The sequence below is a fragment of the Hordeum vulgare genome, chromosome 5H (genome assembly GCF_904849725.1).
Source record: "Hordeum vulgare subsp. vulgare chromosome 5H, MorexV3_pseudomolecules_assembly, whole genome shotgun sequence".
NCBI lineage: Eukaryota > Viridiplantae > Streptophyta > Magnoliopsida > Poales > Poaceae > Hordeum > Hordeum vulgare.
The window spans coordinates 18,880,675-18,895,532 of NC_058522.1; the positions used below are offsets into that span (position 1 = coordinate 18,880,675).

A 14,858-nucleotide genomic window follows, 5' to 3' on the forward strand; every position below is an offset into this window, starting at 1 on the left:
GGTTATGTGAAATAACTCGTGTTCGTAATACTTATCTCACTCGTGAAGTAGTTTTGCTGGACAAACATATCACAGAGCTTCAAGGTATAAATCAAAGATTGATGGCCCTCTTGGAATCAAAGGACAAAACAACTCCACCACCATCACCTCCAAAGGAAGACAACTAAGCACGGGTATGGGCAATCCCCTTGGATTGTGCCAAGCTTGGGGGAGTTGCCCCGGTATCGTATCACCATCACATCTTTTGCCTTTACCTTTTCTTAGTTCGATCCTTTTTGGTTTTATCTTTCTCTAGTAGATTAATTTTAGGCTTGAGTTTTGCTTTGTGTCACCCTCGATGTATTCGAGCTCGTGATCCATATAATAAAGAGTGTCTTAGTTAAGGGCCTTGCCTCATGCCATGATCAAAAGAATGATAATAGAACAAAAGTATGAAAGATAATGTAATGATCTTATGGGAAGTGATGGCTTGACATATAAAAAGAATGTTGATTGAAACTTGTTAAGGGTGGACAAACATAGACCTTGGTCATTGTTGCAATTAATAGGAAGTGATAAAGAAGGAGAGGTTCACATATAAATATATCATCTTTGACACCATCTATGATTGTGAACACTCACTAAACTATTGCATGCTTAGAAGTAGATGTTGGACAAGGAAGACAACATAATGAATTATGTTTGTTTGGTTCCGAACAATGTTATATGATTAGAGATCCCTTAGCATGTGACGATTGCTTCCACCTCATATCAGCCAAAACTTCCGCACTAAGTAGAGATACTACGTGTGTATCCATAAACCTTCAACCCAGTTTTGCCATGAGAGTCCACCATACCTACCTATGGATTGAATAAGATCCCTGATACGTCTCCGTCATATCTACTTCCCAAACTCTTTTGCCCTTGTTTTGGACTCTAATTTGCATGATTTGAATGGAACTAACCCGGACTAACGCTGTTTTCAGTAGAATTGCCATGGTGTTTTTTTTGTGCAGAAATAAAGGTTCTCGTAATGACCTGGAAATTTACGAGGATTTTTTGTGGAATATATAAACAATACTGGCGCAAGAATCAATCGAAGAAGTCGAACGTGGAGCCAACAAGCCTACCAGGCACGACCCCCTCCCCTGGCCGCGCCTGGCAGGCTTGTGGGGCCCACGTTGCTCCACCGCCTCCAATTCCAGCTCTATTTGGTCCCTTTCGTCTGGAAAAAAATCAAGGAGAAGAGTTCATCGCGTTTTACGAAACGGAGGCGCCGCCACCTCCTGTTCTTCCTCTGGAGGGCAAATCTGGAGTCCGTTCTGGGCTCCGGAGAGGGGAGATCGTCGCCATCGTCATCACCAACCTTCTTTCATCGCCAGTTCCATGATGCTCTTCATCGTTTGTGAGTAATCTCATCATAGCCTTGCTGTACGGTGATGGGTTGGATGAGATCTATCATGTAATCGAGTTAGTTTTGACGGGGATTGATCCCTAGTATTCACTATGTTCTGAGATTGATGTTGCTACTACTTGGCTATGCTTAATGCTTGTCACTAGGGCCCGAGTGCCATGATTTCAGATCTGAACCTATTATGTTGTCGCCAATATATGTGTGTTCTTGATCCTATCTTGCAAGTTGTAGTCACCTACTATGTGTTATGACCCGGCAACCCCGGAGTGACAATAGCCGGAACCACTCCCGGAGATGACCATAGTATGAGGAGTTCATGTATTCACCAAGTGTTAATGTGTTGGTCCGGTTCTCTATTAAAAGGAGAACCTTAATATCCCGTAGTTTCCATTAGGACCCCGCTGCCACGGGAGGGATGGACAATAGATGTCATGCAAGTTCTTTTCCCTAAGCACGTATGACTACATACGGAATACATGCCTACATTACATTGACGAACTGGAGCTAGTTACATATCTCTCCGTGTTATAACTGTTGCATGATGAATACCATCCGGCATAATTATCCATCACCGATCCAATGCCTACGAGTTTTTCCTACTGGTCCTTGCTATGTTACTTTGCTACTACCGCTGTCACTACTGTTGATGTTACTGTTGCTACTGTTGCTATCATACTACCTTGCTACTGATACTTTGCTGCAGATACTAAATCTTTCAGGTGTGGTTGAATTGACAACTCAACTGCTAATACTTCAGAATATTTTTTGGCTTCCCCTTGTGTCGAATCAACAAATTTGGGTTGAATACTCTACCCTCGAAAACTGTTGCAATCCCCTATACTTGTGGGTTATCAATCCCTCAAGTAAGTTGTCATCGGTGCAAGCAATAAAAATTGCTCCCTAAATATGTATGATCTATTAGTGTGTGGAAAATAAGCTTTGTATGAACCTGTGATGAGCAAGACATAAAAGCGACGGACTGCATAATAAAGTTCTTTATCACATGAGGCAATATAAAGTGACGTTCCTTCACACTAAGAGGTCGCACATCGAAACCTCAAAAGCGCATGACAACCTCTGCTTCCCTCTGCGAAGGGCCTATCTTGTACCTATACTTTTTACCCTTGAAAGAGTCATGGTGATCAACACCAATTCCTTATTTCCCCTTTATCTTGGCTAACATCATATGCTAGGGAAAGATCTATATTCATATGTCAACTTGGAAGTATGTATTCATGAATTATTATTATTGAAATTTCCCTTGAGGTAAACAGTTGGGAGGCGAAACTATTGTTGGGGAACGTCGCCTGGGAAACAAAAATTTTCCTACGCGCACGAATACCTATCATGGTGATGTCCATCTACGAGAGGGGATGTGTGATCTACGTACCCTTTGTAGACCGTACAGCAGAAGCGTTAGTGAACGCGGTTGATGTAGTGGAACATCCTCACGTCCCTCGATCCGCCCCGCGAACCGTCCCGCGTTCAGTCCCACGATCTAGTGCCGAACGGACGGCACCTCCGCGTTCAGCACACGTACAGCTCGACGATGATCTCGGCCTTCTTGATCCAGCAAGAGAGACGGAGAGGTAGAAGAGTTCTCCGGCAGCGTGACGGTGCTCCGGAGGTTGGTGATGATCCCGTCTCAGCAGGGCTCCGCCTGAGCTCCGCAGAAACGCGATCTAGAGGAAAAACCGTGGAGGTATGTGGTCGGGCTGCCGTGGAAAAGTCGTCTCAAATCAGCCCTAAAACCTCCGTATATATAGGGGGAAGAGGGGGAGCCTTGCCTTGGGGTCCAAGGACCCCTAAGGGTTTCGGCCGAGCCAAGGGGGGAGGTCTCCCCCCCCCAAACCGAGTCCTACTTGGTTTGGTCGGTGGAGTCCTTCTTTCCTTTCCCACCTCCTCCTTTTTTTTTCTCTTTGATTTTCTTCCTATGGCGCATAGGGCCTTCTTGTGCTGTCCCACCAGCCCACTAAGGGCTGGTGTGCCGCCCCCAAGGCCTATGGGCTTCCCCGGGGTGGGTTGCCCCCCCCCCCCCCGGTGAAGTCCCGGAACCCATTCGTCATTCCCGGTACATTCCCGGTAACTCCGAAAACCTTCCGATAATCAAATGAGATCATCCTATATATCAATCTTCATTTCCGGACCATTCCGGAAACCCTCGTGACGTCCGTGATCTCATCCGGGACTCTGAACAACATTCGATAACCAACCATATAACTCAAATACGCATAAAACAACGTCGAACCTTAAGTGTGCAGACCCTGCGGGTTCGAGAACTATGCAGACATGACCCGAGAGACTCCTCGGTCAATATCCAATAGCGGGACCTGGATGCCCATAGTGGATCCTACATATTCTACGAAGATCTTATCGTTTGAACCTCAGTGCCAAGGATTCATATAATCCCGTATGTCATTCCCTTTGTCCTTCGGTATGTTACTCGCCCGAGATTCGATCGTCAGTATCCGCATACCTATTTCAATCTCGTTTACCGGCAAGTCTCTTTACTCGTTCCGTAATACAAGATCCCGCAACTTACACTAAGTCACATTGCTTGCAAGGCTTGTGTGTGATGTTGTATTACCGAGTGGGCCCCGAGATACCTCTCCATCACACGGAGTGACAAATCCCAGTCTTGATCCATACTAACTCAACGAACACCTTCGGAGATACCTATAGAGCATCTTTATAGTCACCCAGTTACGTTGCGACGTTTGATACACACAAAGTATTCCTCCGGTGTTAGTGAGTTATATGATCTCATGGTCATAGGAACAAATACTTGACACGCAAAAAACAGTAGCAACAAAATGACACGATCAACATGCTACGTCTATTAGTTTGGGTCTAGTCCATCACGTGATTCTCCTAATGACGTGATCCAGTTATCAAGCAACAACACCTTGTTCATAATCAGAAGACACTGACTATCTTTGATCAACTGGCTAGCCAACTAGAGGCTTGCTAGGGACAGTGTTTTGTCTATGCATCCACACATGTAAATGAGTCTTCATTCAATACAATTATAGCATGGATAATAAACGATTATCTTGATAGAGGAATTATAATAATAACTATGTTTATTATTGCCTCTAGGGCATAATTCCAACAGTTGGGGCATGAATATAACATTGATTTAAGCCTCCCCCAAGCTTGACTGATGCTTTCTATGTCACGAGGCCAAAAATTATAAAAATATCTCCGATCACGATGTACTAGATGCATAGGATAAAACTTTTGATGAAATTCCAATTTCAACCCTTTGTAGTTCCATGATCTAGTATAATCACATAGCCTATACCATGTCAATGCTTTATCCCTCAAAGATAAGGGAAAGACCTTCTTCTTGACCTCATCCTCGGGCAAACTTGCAAGCTTAAATAAACCACAAACTTCATCTACATAGAGGCTTGCTAGGGACAGTGTTTTGTCTATGCATCCACACATGTAAATGAGTCTTCATTCAATACAATTATAGCATGGATAATAAACGATTATCTTGATACAGGAATTATAATAATAACTATATTTAGTATTGCCTCTAGGGCATAATTCCAACAACTATAAGCCCCTATCTTTCTCTGTGTCCGACTGAAACTTTGATCTCATGAGTACCACGTGAGTTGTAGCTATTGTAGAAGACAAAAGGGTGATTGAGTATGTGGATTTTCTTTACAAGCTCTTACTTGACTCTTTCCGATGTTATGATAAATTGCAATTGCTTCAATGACTATATGCTATTGGTTGTTAATTCTCAGTAAGGTTCTTGATCCATACTTTACTTTTTGAAGGAATTATCACTTTAGCATAAGAGTTTATATGATGATACTGTTGTTCTGACTATAATCATGATGCCTACATGTCCGTATCTTGTTTTGTCGACACCTCTCTCTCTAAACATGTGGGCATATTTATTGATCTCGGCTTTCGCTTGAGGAGAAGCGAGGTCTAAGCTTGGGGGAGTTGATACATCCATTTTGCATCATGCTTTCATGTTGATATTTATCGCTTTATGGGCTGTTATTACACTTCACGGTACAATACTTATGCCTCTTCTCTCTTATTTTGCAAGGTTTACATGAAGAGGGAGAATGCCGGCAGCTGGAATTCTGGCCTGAAAAAGGAGCAAGTTTGAGATACCTATTCTGCGCAACTCCAAAAGCCGTGAAAATCAACGAGGATTTATTTTAGAATTTATAAAAAAATACTGGGTCAAAGAAGTACCAAAGGGGAGCCAGCACGAGGCCACAAGCCTGCTAGGCGCGGCCTACCCCCCTGGCCGCGCCTAGGGGGCTTGTGGGCTCCCTATTAGCCCTCTGGCCCCCCTCTTTTGCTATAAGGAGGGTTTCGTTCCAGAAAAAAATCAAGAGGAGGCTTTCGGGAGGAATTTCCGTCGCCACGAGGCGGAACTTGAGGAGAACCAATCTAGAGCTCCGGCAGGGTCGTCCTACTGGTGAAACTTCCCTCCCGGAGGGGGAAATCATCGCAATCGTCATCACCAACACTCCTCTCATCGGAGGGGACTCATAACTATCAACATCAGCACCATCTCATCTCCAAACCCTAGTTCATCTCTTGTAACCAATCTCCGTCTCGCGACTCCGATTGGTACCTGTAAGGTTGTTAGTAGTGTTAATTACTCTTTGTAGTTGATGCTAGTTGGATTACTTGGTGGAAGATTATATGTTCAGATCTTTGATGCTACTCATTAACTCTCTGGTCATGAATATGATTATGCTTTGTGAGTATTCACTTTTGTTCCTGAGGACATGGGATAAGCCATGCTATAAGTAGTCATGTGAATTTGGTATTCGTTCGATATTTTGATGTGTTGTATGTTGTCTCTCCTCTAGTGGTGTTATGTGAACGTCCACTACATAACACTTCACCATTATTTGGGCCTAGAGGAAGGCATTGGGAAGTAGTAAGTAGATGATGGGTTGCTAGAGTGACAGAAGCTTAAACCCTAGTTTATGCATTGCTTCGTAAGGGGCTGATTTGGATCCACTAGTTTAATGATATGGTTAGACTCTGTCTTAATTCTTCTTTCGTAGTTGCGGATGCTTGCGAGAGGGGTTAATCATAAGCGGGATGCTTGTCCAAGTAAGGGCAGTACCCAAGCGCCGGTCCACCCACATATCAAACTATCAAAGTAGCGAACGCGAATCATATGAACATGATGAAAACTAGGTTGACAGAAATTCTCATGTGTCCTCGGGAGCGCTTTACCTCCTATAAGAGTTTGTCCAGGCTTGTCCCTTGCTAGAAAAGGGATTGGGCCCCTTTGCTTCACCTTTGTTACCGTTGTTACTTGCTACTTGCTACGAATCATCTTATCACACAACTACTTGTTACCGATAATTTCAGTGCTTGCAGATATTACCTTGCTGAAAACCACTTGTCACATCCTTCTACTCCTCGTTGGGTTCGACACTCTTACTTATCTAAAGGACTATGATAGATCCCCTATATTTGTGGGTCATCAGGAATCACCCCTACATTTTCATTAGATGTACCAGGAGATTGCACAGAATAAATCTGCATCTTTTGCTGACAGGAATAATCACTAGGATCCATTTCAGTCACCACAGGTTCCCCCACACATGCTTCCAAGTAAGATGAAAAGATTTTGCCACAAACAGAACTGGGGACAATTTGCATTGAGTTCACCACAGTTTTATCATAGGAAACAGTAGCATGATACACATTCTCCTCCCCCCTTTAGCTTGATTTTTTCTGCTTCCTCAGCCATAGTATCAATGAGTAGCTCATTACCCACTTCCTCGCTCTCATCCTCATATTGAACCTCTTCACTATCATGTTGTGTTTTTTCTTCCTCCACCACCTCCTCTAATGGAGTCATAATCATATTTTTCACATTTCTTCCCCCAGCCGTCCCTGAAGGAGCCGAAGACTCCCCCATAGTAGATGAGGAGGCAATATGTCCCTTTGGACATTTATCATCATTAAACCTAGCCCTTTTAGGTGAGGTACCTCCATCAGTTTCTTGTGGCACGGTTATTTTTTCCTAGGTTGGATTTTTCACAAGGATCTTATCAACAGAAAAGAAGAAGTCATAGAAGTGTCCTCCTAGCACTCCCTCTGCAGAAGCAGGGATATCCTCTGCATCTCTGCATCGGAGCTTAATTCTCACAGATTCAGGCCTATTAATCGCCGCCTTATCAATCTCCAACGTGACCCCAACCAGAGATCCCACATATGCAATATTATTCTCATGTCTTTTATCTAGAGGTATGTTACTGACATTGACCCAAGCTACATTAAGAACACCCTTGGCACCCACAGATTCAGACCACTTTCTCAGGTTAATAACAACACCAGAACTTTTTATGTTCATGCTCTGAGCAAAACAAGCCTTGTCCACATCTCTGGAAGAAGGGAACCTCATCACAAAGGTATTAGGTCCAATAGATATAGGAGAGCATCTCCAATTAGTATTAATGTAAGCATTAAAAAATTCATCTAACTGCCTCCCAGAGGCATGCCCTTCTACAACTAATATCACAATGAATCTATTCCTATCAATGTTCTGGTTTGGTACGCTATGATCATGAATATAGAAGAATCCCTTCCCCACAGCATGAAATCCACACATTGAAGCCACACAATCCCAAGGAAGCACAGTGTTGGAAATCGGTACCAGATGACCATGGTTCCCACATCTACCACAAACATCACGCGAACAGCAAACAGGCAAATCATTGATCTTACGTGGAGATTCGTATGAATATTTTCTTTTGTTTTCCTTTTTCCTTTTCTTATTTGATTTAGTAATGGATCTTACTACGTAGCGGCGCTCTACCTGTGCACTCCCATGCGGCGGCTGCTACTAATCCCCCTAAATGCGCTAGCATGAGCATAAAAATAATACCAAAATAGTACCAGTGACTATTCACACAAGAACTAGCTAGCTAGTGATTGACTTTTCCTTGTATATTATGTTCGCTGGAAGTATGTAGTGCATGCATGCGCAAGAAAACAATTGTAAAATAATGAACAGAGAGAAACTACTTCCCCATAAACTAATATAAAAACGTTTAAATCACTATTTTAGTTATCTAAACACTCTTATATTAGTTACAGAGGGGTACAACATAGAAATCGCATACTCACAATATAGTACATGCGTTTAAGGCACGGCAAAAGAACAAAAATAAACACTATTCACCACATGGCCGAGCTCTAGTTGACTTGTTGTCCAGTTTAAAAATATTTAATTACCAAATTACAAGTAATTAGTTGTCAGTTACTATGTAATTAGCTCCCCGTCCGCATTCGGTCTTCATCACGCTGTCGGGTTCTTTCTCGTCTAGCTCGAGCACAACCGTCGCGCTTCGAACCTAGCAGCTGTTGCCATCACGATTCTTATTCTCCATGCCGCTCACCTACCCGAGATGCACCACCACTCCAACCCATCGTCTTCGTACAGCTCCAACTCATCGCAAGTGTCGTCCTCACCTTTCCCGACCACTTCATCTACTCCGATCATCATGGGCGACATCAGCCCCACACCGATTGATGTTGCAACCGTCGTTAAGTCCTTCTCTGATAGCCTCCTCGACATGGCGTACAGCTCGTGCAGGTCACCATCTATACATGCCCGGTGCTAGCAACACCGACGCGTGCCTTCATCCATGACGTGTCCTCAGGCCTGGCAAACCTGGTGTCACGCCTTGTTAACATCAACTTTGTCCATCTACACATGCGTGGTGCTTGTAACACCGACGCATGCCTTTATCCACAACGTGTCTTCAGGTTTGAAAAACCCGAAGCGAGACCTCATCAACATCGGCCTTTTTCCCGGCGCACCACTACCTTGATACCATTATGCATATTACATCAACCATGGCATCCCTCGCACGGCTACCTCTACCACGGATACATCATCCTATACTCTCTTCTACCTCGACAACGGCACAAAGACTACAACATTGCTTCAACAATCTGATCGGTTTCCACTTCAGCCACGGCATGTACGATGCATCAACCGTTACGATTATATGTGAATGGATGGGGGAGGGGGGCAGGGTCCGTAGGCTTCAAATTCTTCTCCAGTCTTACCGTCTACCTCACTATTATTGTCTTACCTTCTGCCTCGCTACTGTTGTGACTGCAACGAATGTTAAGCATCATGCTTAGTTAGGAAACATAGATAGCATATCATTTGTTTCTACCTTGTCTTGTACTCCCTCCATCCTAAAATGAGTGTCTCAAGCTAAGTACAACTTTGTACTAGAGGTAATACAAAGTCGAGACATTTATTTTGGGACGGAGGGAGTACTTCAGAATGTGGCCAAGAGGCTCATGCAATACAATAATTATTCCATCAATTTCCCCTCTATTCCTCTTACAAGGCCAGATAGCGAAGCCTTACTATGACCAAAAGAATTGACAAAATCTTGTTTGGTAAGTGCAAAGAAAGCCTTAAGCGTAATATCTTCCCATATCTTCCCATTGACAAGTAGTAGGGTTGAATATCGCATCCACAGTTTGGTAAACTGGCAAAGGCAGGATGGGTGACAGAAGACCAAGGATTTTATCAGCAACCCATTTATCCTGACAAATTTGAACTGATTTTCCATTCCCCAATACCCCACCTTACTCCAAGTTCTAACAATTTTTTACCAAGCAAAACCAGTTGACTGGTTATTAAACACTCCCTAAACGAAAATGCTGCATCTACGTAAGCTTTACGGAAACTAACGTAAGTCTCCTAACTAATTAAGTTTGCCCCCCTGATTTCCAGGAGGTGGGGGCGCTTCATCCTCCAGACTTTAATTTGATTGGTCCATGTAACACATTACGTAAAACATTTATCCAAACCAAACAAAAATATTTACCATGCAAAACTAGGTCGGTTGAAATGTGTCAAATCACAACTGGACAGGAAATTTGGCCTGGACACAAACAAACCAGTTGACTGCTTGTTAGACCGCTCCCTAAAAGAAGGGAAACCCAAGAATATCTCAGTCTTGTCCATGGAGCCTGATGTTGAGCCTCCTGAGCCAGATGGAGTGCAGGATCATGTGGAAGATGTCGAACCGGCGCGGCGGGCCGTTGACCATGAAGTGCCGGCGCACGGTCCTCACCCGGCGCTGCATTCGTATGTACTGCCGCGGAGACACGCCGGCGAGGATGGTCTTGAGGTTGGGTATGTCCGCCACGGCGACCCGCACCGAGAAGGCGGGCCAGTTGAGCACGTCGCTGAAGGGCAGCACGTAGTCGTCGCCGATGATCACCGGCACGCACTCCAAGTAGATGGCCTCCACCACCCTCGGGCTGGCCACCTCGTACCCGCTGGGGCACAGGCAGAACTTGCTCCGCCGCATCACGTTGATGTAGGACACGCCCCGGGACAGGTACTCGCTCACCTGCACGTCTGCATCCTTGCCCTTCCAGTGTTGCAGGAGCAGTGGACGAACGGGGCCATGGTCACCGCCAGCGAAGAAGGCCAAGATGGGGCGGCGTGATGCTGACGGCCCGCCAACCTGATCTTCAACGATGTCGGTCCGGAGGTTGATCTCCGGCAGCGACACGTCCTTCGAAGGGTTGAAGCCCTCCGAGGTGTTGGCGTTGCACAGCACGCGGATGGAGTTGGAGAAGAGACGGTCGTTCGCCGACGACACATATGGCCCCTGCGACACACAATCATCGATCCATGCATGGTATGGTTAGCACACCTGAGCATGGCAAAACTGAAGTACATACACCTGCCAAGGTTGCATGTCTTGGACAAACGCCTGAAATGCTGCAGTGATGTTGCTTACCCAATCGTGGCAGGAGAGCATGAAATGGTCCGCACCAAGGCTCCTGTTCCAGTACGGGTACTTGGTCGAGAGAACGTCAATGTAGTCCGAGACAGTCCGGCGCAGCGGCTCCATTTCACGCGAACTCGGCTCGTAGATCATCTTCACCATCTTGACGACGCTGAAGGGAAGGAAGAAGACATGGGCAAGCTCGGGGTCCCTCGTGCGCATCCGGTTCTCCATCTCCATGGCAAATATGAATCTGCCCTCCGATGAGTATATGCTGCGGCACGGACCGTCGTGGAACACCGGTGGCTCGCCTTCTTCGTACACGTATACCTTGAACAACTTTTCCATCTCCAAGTAGCTCCTACGTGCCAAAATGAGCAAACAACGCCCATGTCAGATTAATCTTTCCAATACTACTCCTTAGCCACTTCATACCCTAATGACTAATGGTAAAGTGTTTAGACGCGAAAGCAATTTGCGTACCTGTGAAATGCATTTGCATTCCTATACACCGGTCCAACCGGCACATAATCCCTGTCGGTTAGTGGAGGACGCGTGTCCTTGTTTTGGATAGCTTCCCTTATCACTAAACGGGCTTTCGCGAGACTAAGTTCCAACCTCTCCAGTTTTACATCCACACTCCTCTGCATTAGCGGCACCCTTACTTCAACCGTGCCATCGGGGCTAGGGGCATCGTCAAATCCACTTTCCTGCAACACAATATACATAGATGTAAGTAACTCGATGAGCCCAGTTCAAAGCATTTTGCAACATCAATATGCATGTTATAACAGGAGCAACAATAACAAAGCTAGGTCCAGTATAGTTGTAACATTGTTGTTAAATTAATCATGCTCTATACAAACAGAAGTGTAACTTAGCTGGTCCGAAACATACTATACAGTACTTTAATTTCTAAAGATTGAAAACGCATTGACAGCTCGATATCACGCACAAACAAAACATATATGGATCTCATCATCTCAATTAGAAGTTTCCACTTTCGGGAGCAATACCCAGTGCATAAGTAACACCGATCATCCTTGCAACCAGCCAACATTGCGGAGGAATCAATTCGGCATGGGATCCCATTCGGCATTCAATTTGAGTTGTTGTTTTTCAAGCTTGTGCAAAAAATAGCGTGAGGGCAAGTTCTAGCCGATTTGGAACAAAACCGTTGAAACTCCTAGACTAGTTGTGTGGTCCTCTAACAAGTCTGGAAGTATTCCCATAACGTAGTGCCTGACTTGAGTTCAAGCCCATGCAAGGGAAGGGACGAAAATGTGTTTCCTTGTAACTTGAACCTGCTAGCACCACGGCAAGAATATCTCGACGTGTCGTTCTCTCCCTCAAAAAAATGAAGAAAGTGGAATTAATGAATCTTCCTTCTTTGATGTATCCATGGGAATTTTGTACGCGGCAGTTCATTTCTTGTAGTAATAGAAAACAATTATTGCGGTCCAAACGGGAGTAAGAAACGAAACGATATTAGACATATGGGCAGACCAGCGCAAGCGCTAGATCGCCGCCGCAGCTCTCTCGCCGTCAATGTGTGGCCGATCTCTCGCCATCACCGGCATGGAGCTCGATCGACATCAGTCAGCCAGCAGTCAGCCGCACGGTGGTCTCGCTAGCTGCTGTGTGCAGCTGTGGCCGTGGTCGTGTTTTGTGAGGAAGATAGAAGAAATGCGAGAGAAAACTATTAGAGCAAGTACGATAAGGTACAGTCAGACTGTAAAAATTAAAATATTATATTTTTATTGAGTTGGATGAGAGAGAAGAGGAGAGAGAAGGAAAACGGGCTCTTCGTGAAGAACCAGCTCTTGCACGTGCTCCTAAGTGCTTTGTGAGAATGAAAGGTGGGTCATATATGATAAAGTAGTAATTTATTATAGCTAACTATTGTACAAGCTAGCTATAAGATGGGCTATAAGACTGCTTATAGCCAGCACTTGGCTGAGTACGGACGTTTGGAGCTCGGCCTCCATGAAGGCCAAATTTTTTGAATAATTCAAAATTCAAACTTTTCGGTTTCAAAAAAATCTGAAAAAAAATATGGAAGTAAAGAAGGATGTTATGCATATGTGTGCAAAAATTTAGGATGAAATACCTTGAAATACGATCTGCACAAAAAACAAATTCATGACCTGAAATGATGAATAGTGTCATGTGTAAAAAAGCCTCAGATTTGTCTTTTTTACACAGCCCTCATTTCAATGTATTTTTTTCTGAAAATTTACACACATGTGTGTTACGCCTTCACTTATCCCTGTATTATTTTTCAGAATTTTTTGGAATGTAAAAATATGAATTTTCATAAAATTTAAGTTTCAAATTTAAAGGACTTCATGAAGCTCGGGCACTTGGCTATACTATTAACCATGCTCTTAGGTGAAGGACGATGGAGGTGGCCGTGTGTCCTGGTCAACGGCGATGGATAAGCAAAGGAAATGGTGACACGCGAGGAGGCATGTGGCAACAGAAGAGCACCCCAGATTTCAACAGTGTAACTGCGGTTACCCATCCATATGTCAGTAGGAAACCACGACAAAAAAACGCCGCTGTGTGTGAGAGAGAAAAACGCCGCTGTATGTCGAGCGCATGCATGGCCTCCACGGCTGCACCTGCATGCAACCCCCGGAGGGAACACGCATCGGATCGACATGGAAACCGAGAAATTACTTCCGGTCCACACACACAGCAGCAGCAGTATCTTGAAACGAGGAAGGTGAGAATTAACTTTCCGTTGAAGTTTAGTACAAGTAGACACGATTGAGCGCAAGCTCGAGAAGAAAAATCCATACCGGAGCCGGCGCCGGCGCGACCGAGATATTAGGCGGCGGCGGGCCGTCGACGTGGCCGGAGTCAGCCTTCAGGAAAGAAGCCACCTCCGGGTCGCTGCCGGCGGCATCTTCCCGGAAGAGCGCCGCCTTGGCGGTGCTGTTCTTGCCGCCGGCAGCAGCATAGCTGGACCTGGAGGCCGCCAGGAGAGGGGCCGCGTCCCCATTGCCGCCGCCCCTCGCGGTTGGCCGCAAGGAGGAGAGAAGGCCTGGAGGAGAAGACGAGGAAGAAACGAACCAGGACGAAGCTCCGGTGCCGGCATCCAAGGCGACCACCATGAAGGTAACCAACGCGAGACAGGCGGCCACCTTGCCTCCGTGGCCATGCACGCACGGCGAGGAGGCGGCAGGAGAAGGAGAAACTCTCATTTCTCTCATGGCCAGCGAGGAGGGGGGAGGAGAAACTCTCATGGCCGGCGGTCCGCTACCTTGCTTCCGCTGCCGTCCGAGCTAAAGGGAATGAAGCGGCGAACATGCTACCTCGCCTCTGCTGGATTGCGGCTGCACCAAGCTGAGGGCACTGGATGCTAGGCCTAGGCTCTGGTGATCGATGCTTGCCATCGAGGAGACGAAAAGGATTACTTCTTGTGAGAGCTTGCCTTCATCCCTCGCAAAGGATAAACAAGTAGAGCATAGCATTGGAACTATAAGACGCGGGCCCCACACCCACAGGATTTAATGAAGCCGCCATGCTCCTTGCATACACATGGCTTATCACCAGCATACTCCCACATGGCTCCTGGGCTTATCCCATTCTGCATCTAGGTCATTGAACGTCACATAGACTCTTTTTTCAGAGGGTAATAAGCACCTCCTCGGACTTAACAGTTTAGAACTTTCGCAAAA

General features: G+C 45.5%; 1 protein-coding gene across 1 annotated transcript; it reads right to left on the reverse strand.

The window, feature by feature from the left end:
* Positions 1-10,229: 10,229 nt before the first annotated feature.
* LOC123396409 (probable glycosyltransferase At5g03795) lies at positions 10,230-14,619 on the reverse strand. The gene is made up of 4 exons (XM_045091353.1): positions 13,977-14,619; positions 11,656-11,882; positions 11,185-11,533; positions 10,230-11,052 (listed from the first exon to the last, which is right to left on the reverse strand). Exons 1-4 carry the CDS (start codon positions 14,421-14,423, stop codon positions 10,384-10,386), a joined length of 1,692 nt encoding a protein of 563 aa, XP_044947288.1. The 5' UTR covers positions 14,424-14,619; the 3' UTR covers positions 10,230-10,383.
* Positions 14,620-14,858: the final 239 nt, after the last annotated feature.

Coding starts and splice junctions, on each gene's coding strand:
- LOC123396409 (XM_045091353.1), bottom strand. CDS start 14,423: ATGAGAGTTTCTCCTCCCCCCTCCTCGCTGGCCATGAGAGAAATGAGA. Junction 11,883..13,976: donor TCGCGCCGGCGCCGGCTCCG/GTATGGATTTTT, acceptor ATTGTGTTGCAG/GAAAGTGGATTTGACGATGC. Junction 11,534..11,655: donor AATGCAAATGCATTTCACAG/GTACGCAAATTG, acceptor TTTGGCACGTAG/GAGCTACTTGGAGATGGAAA.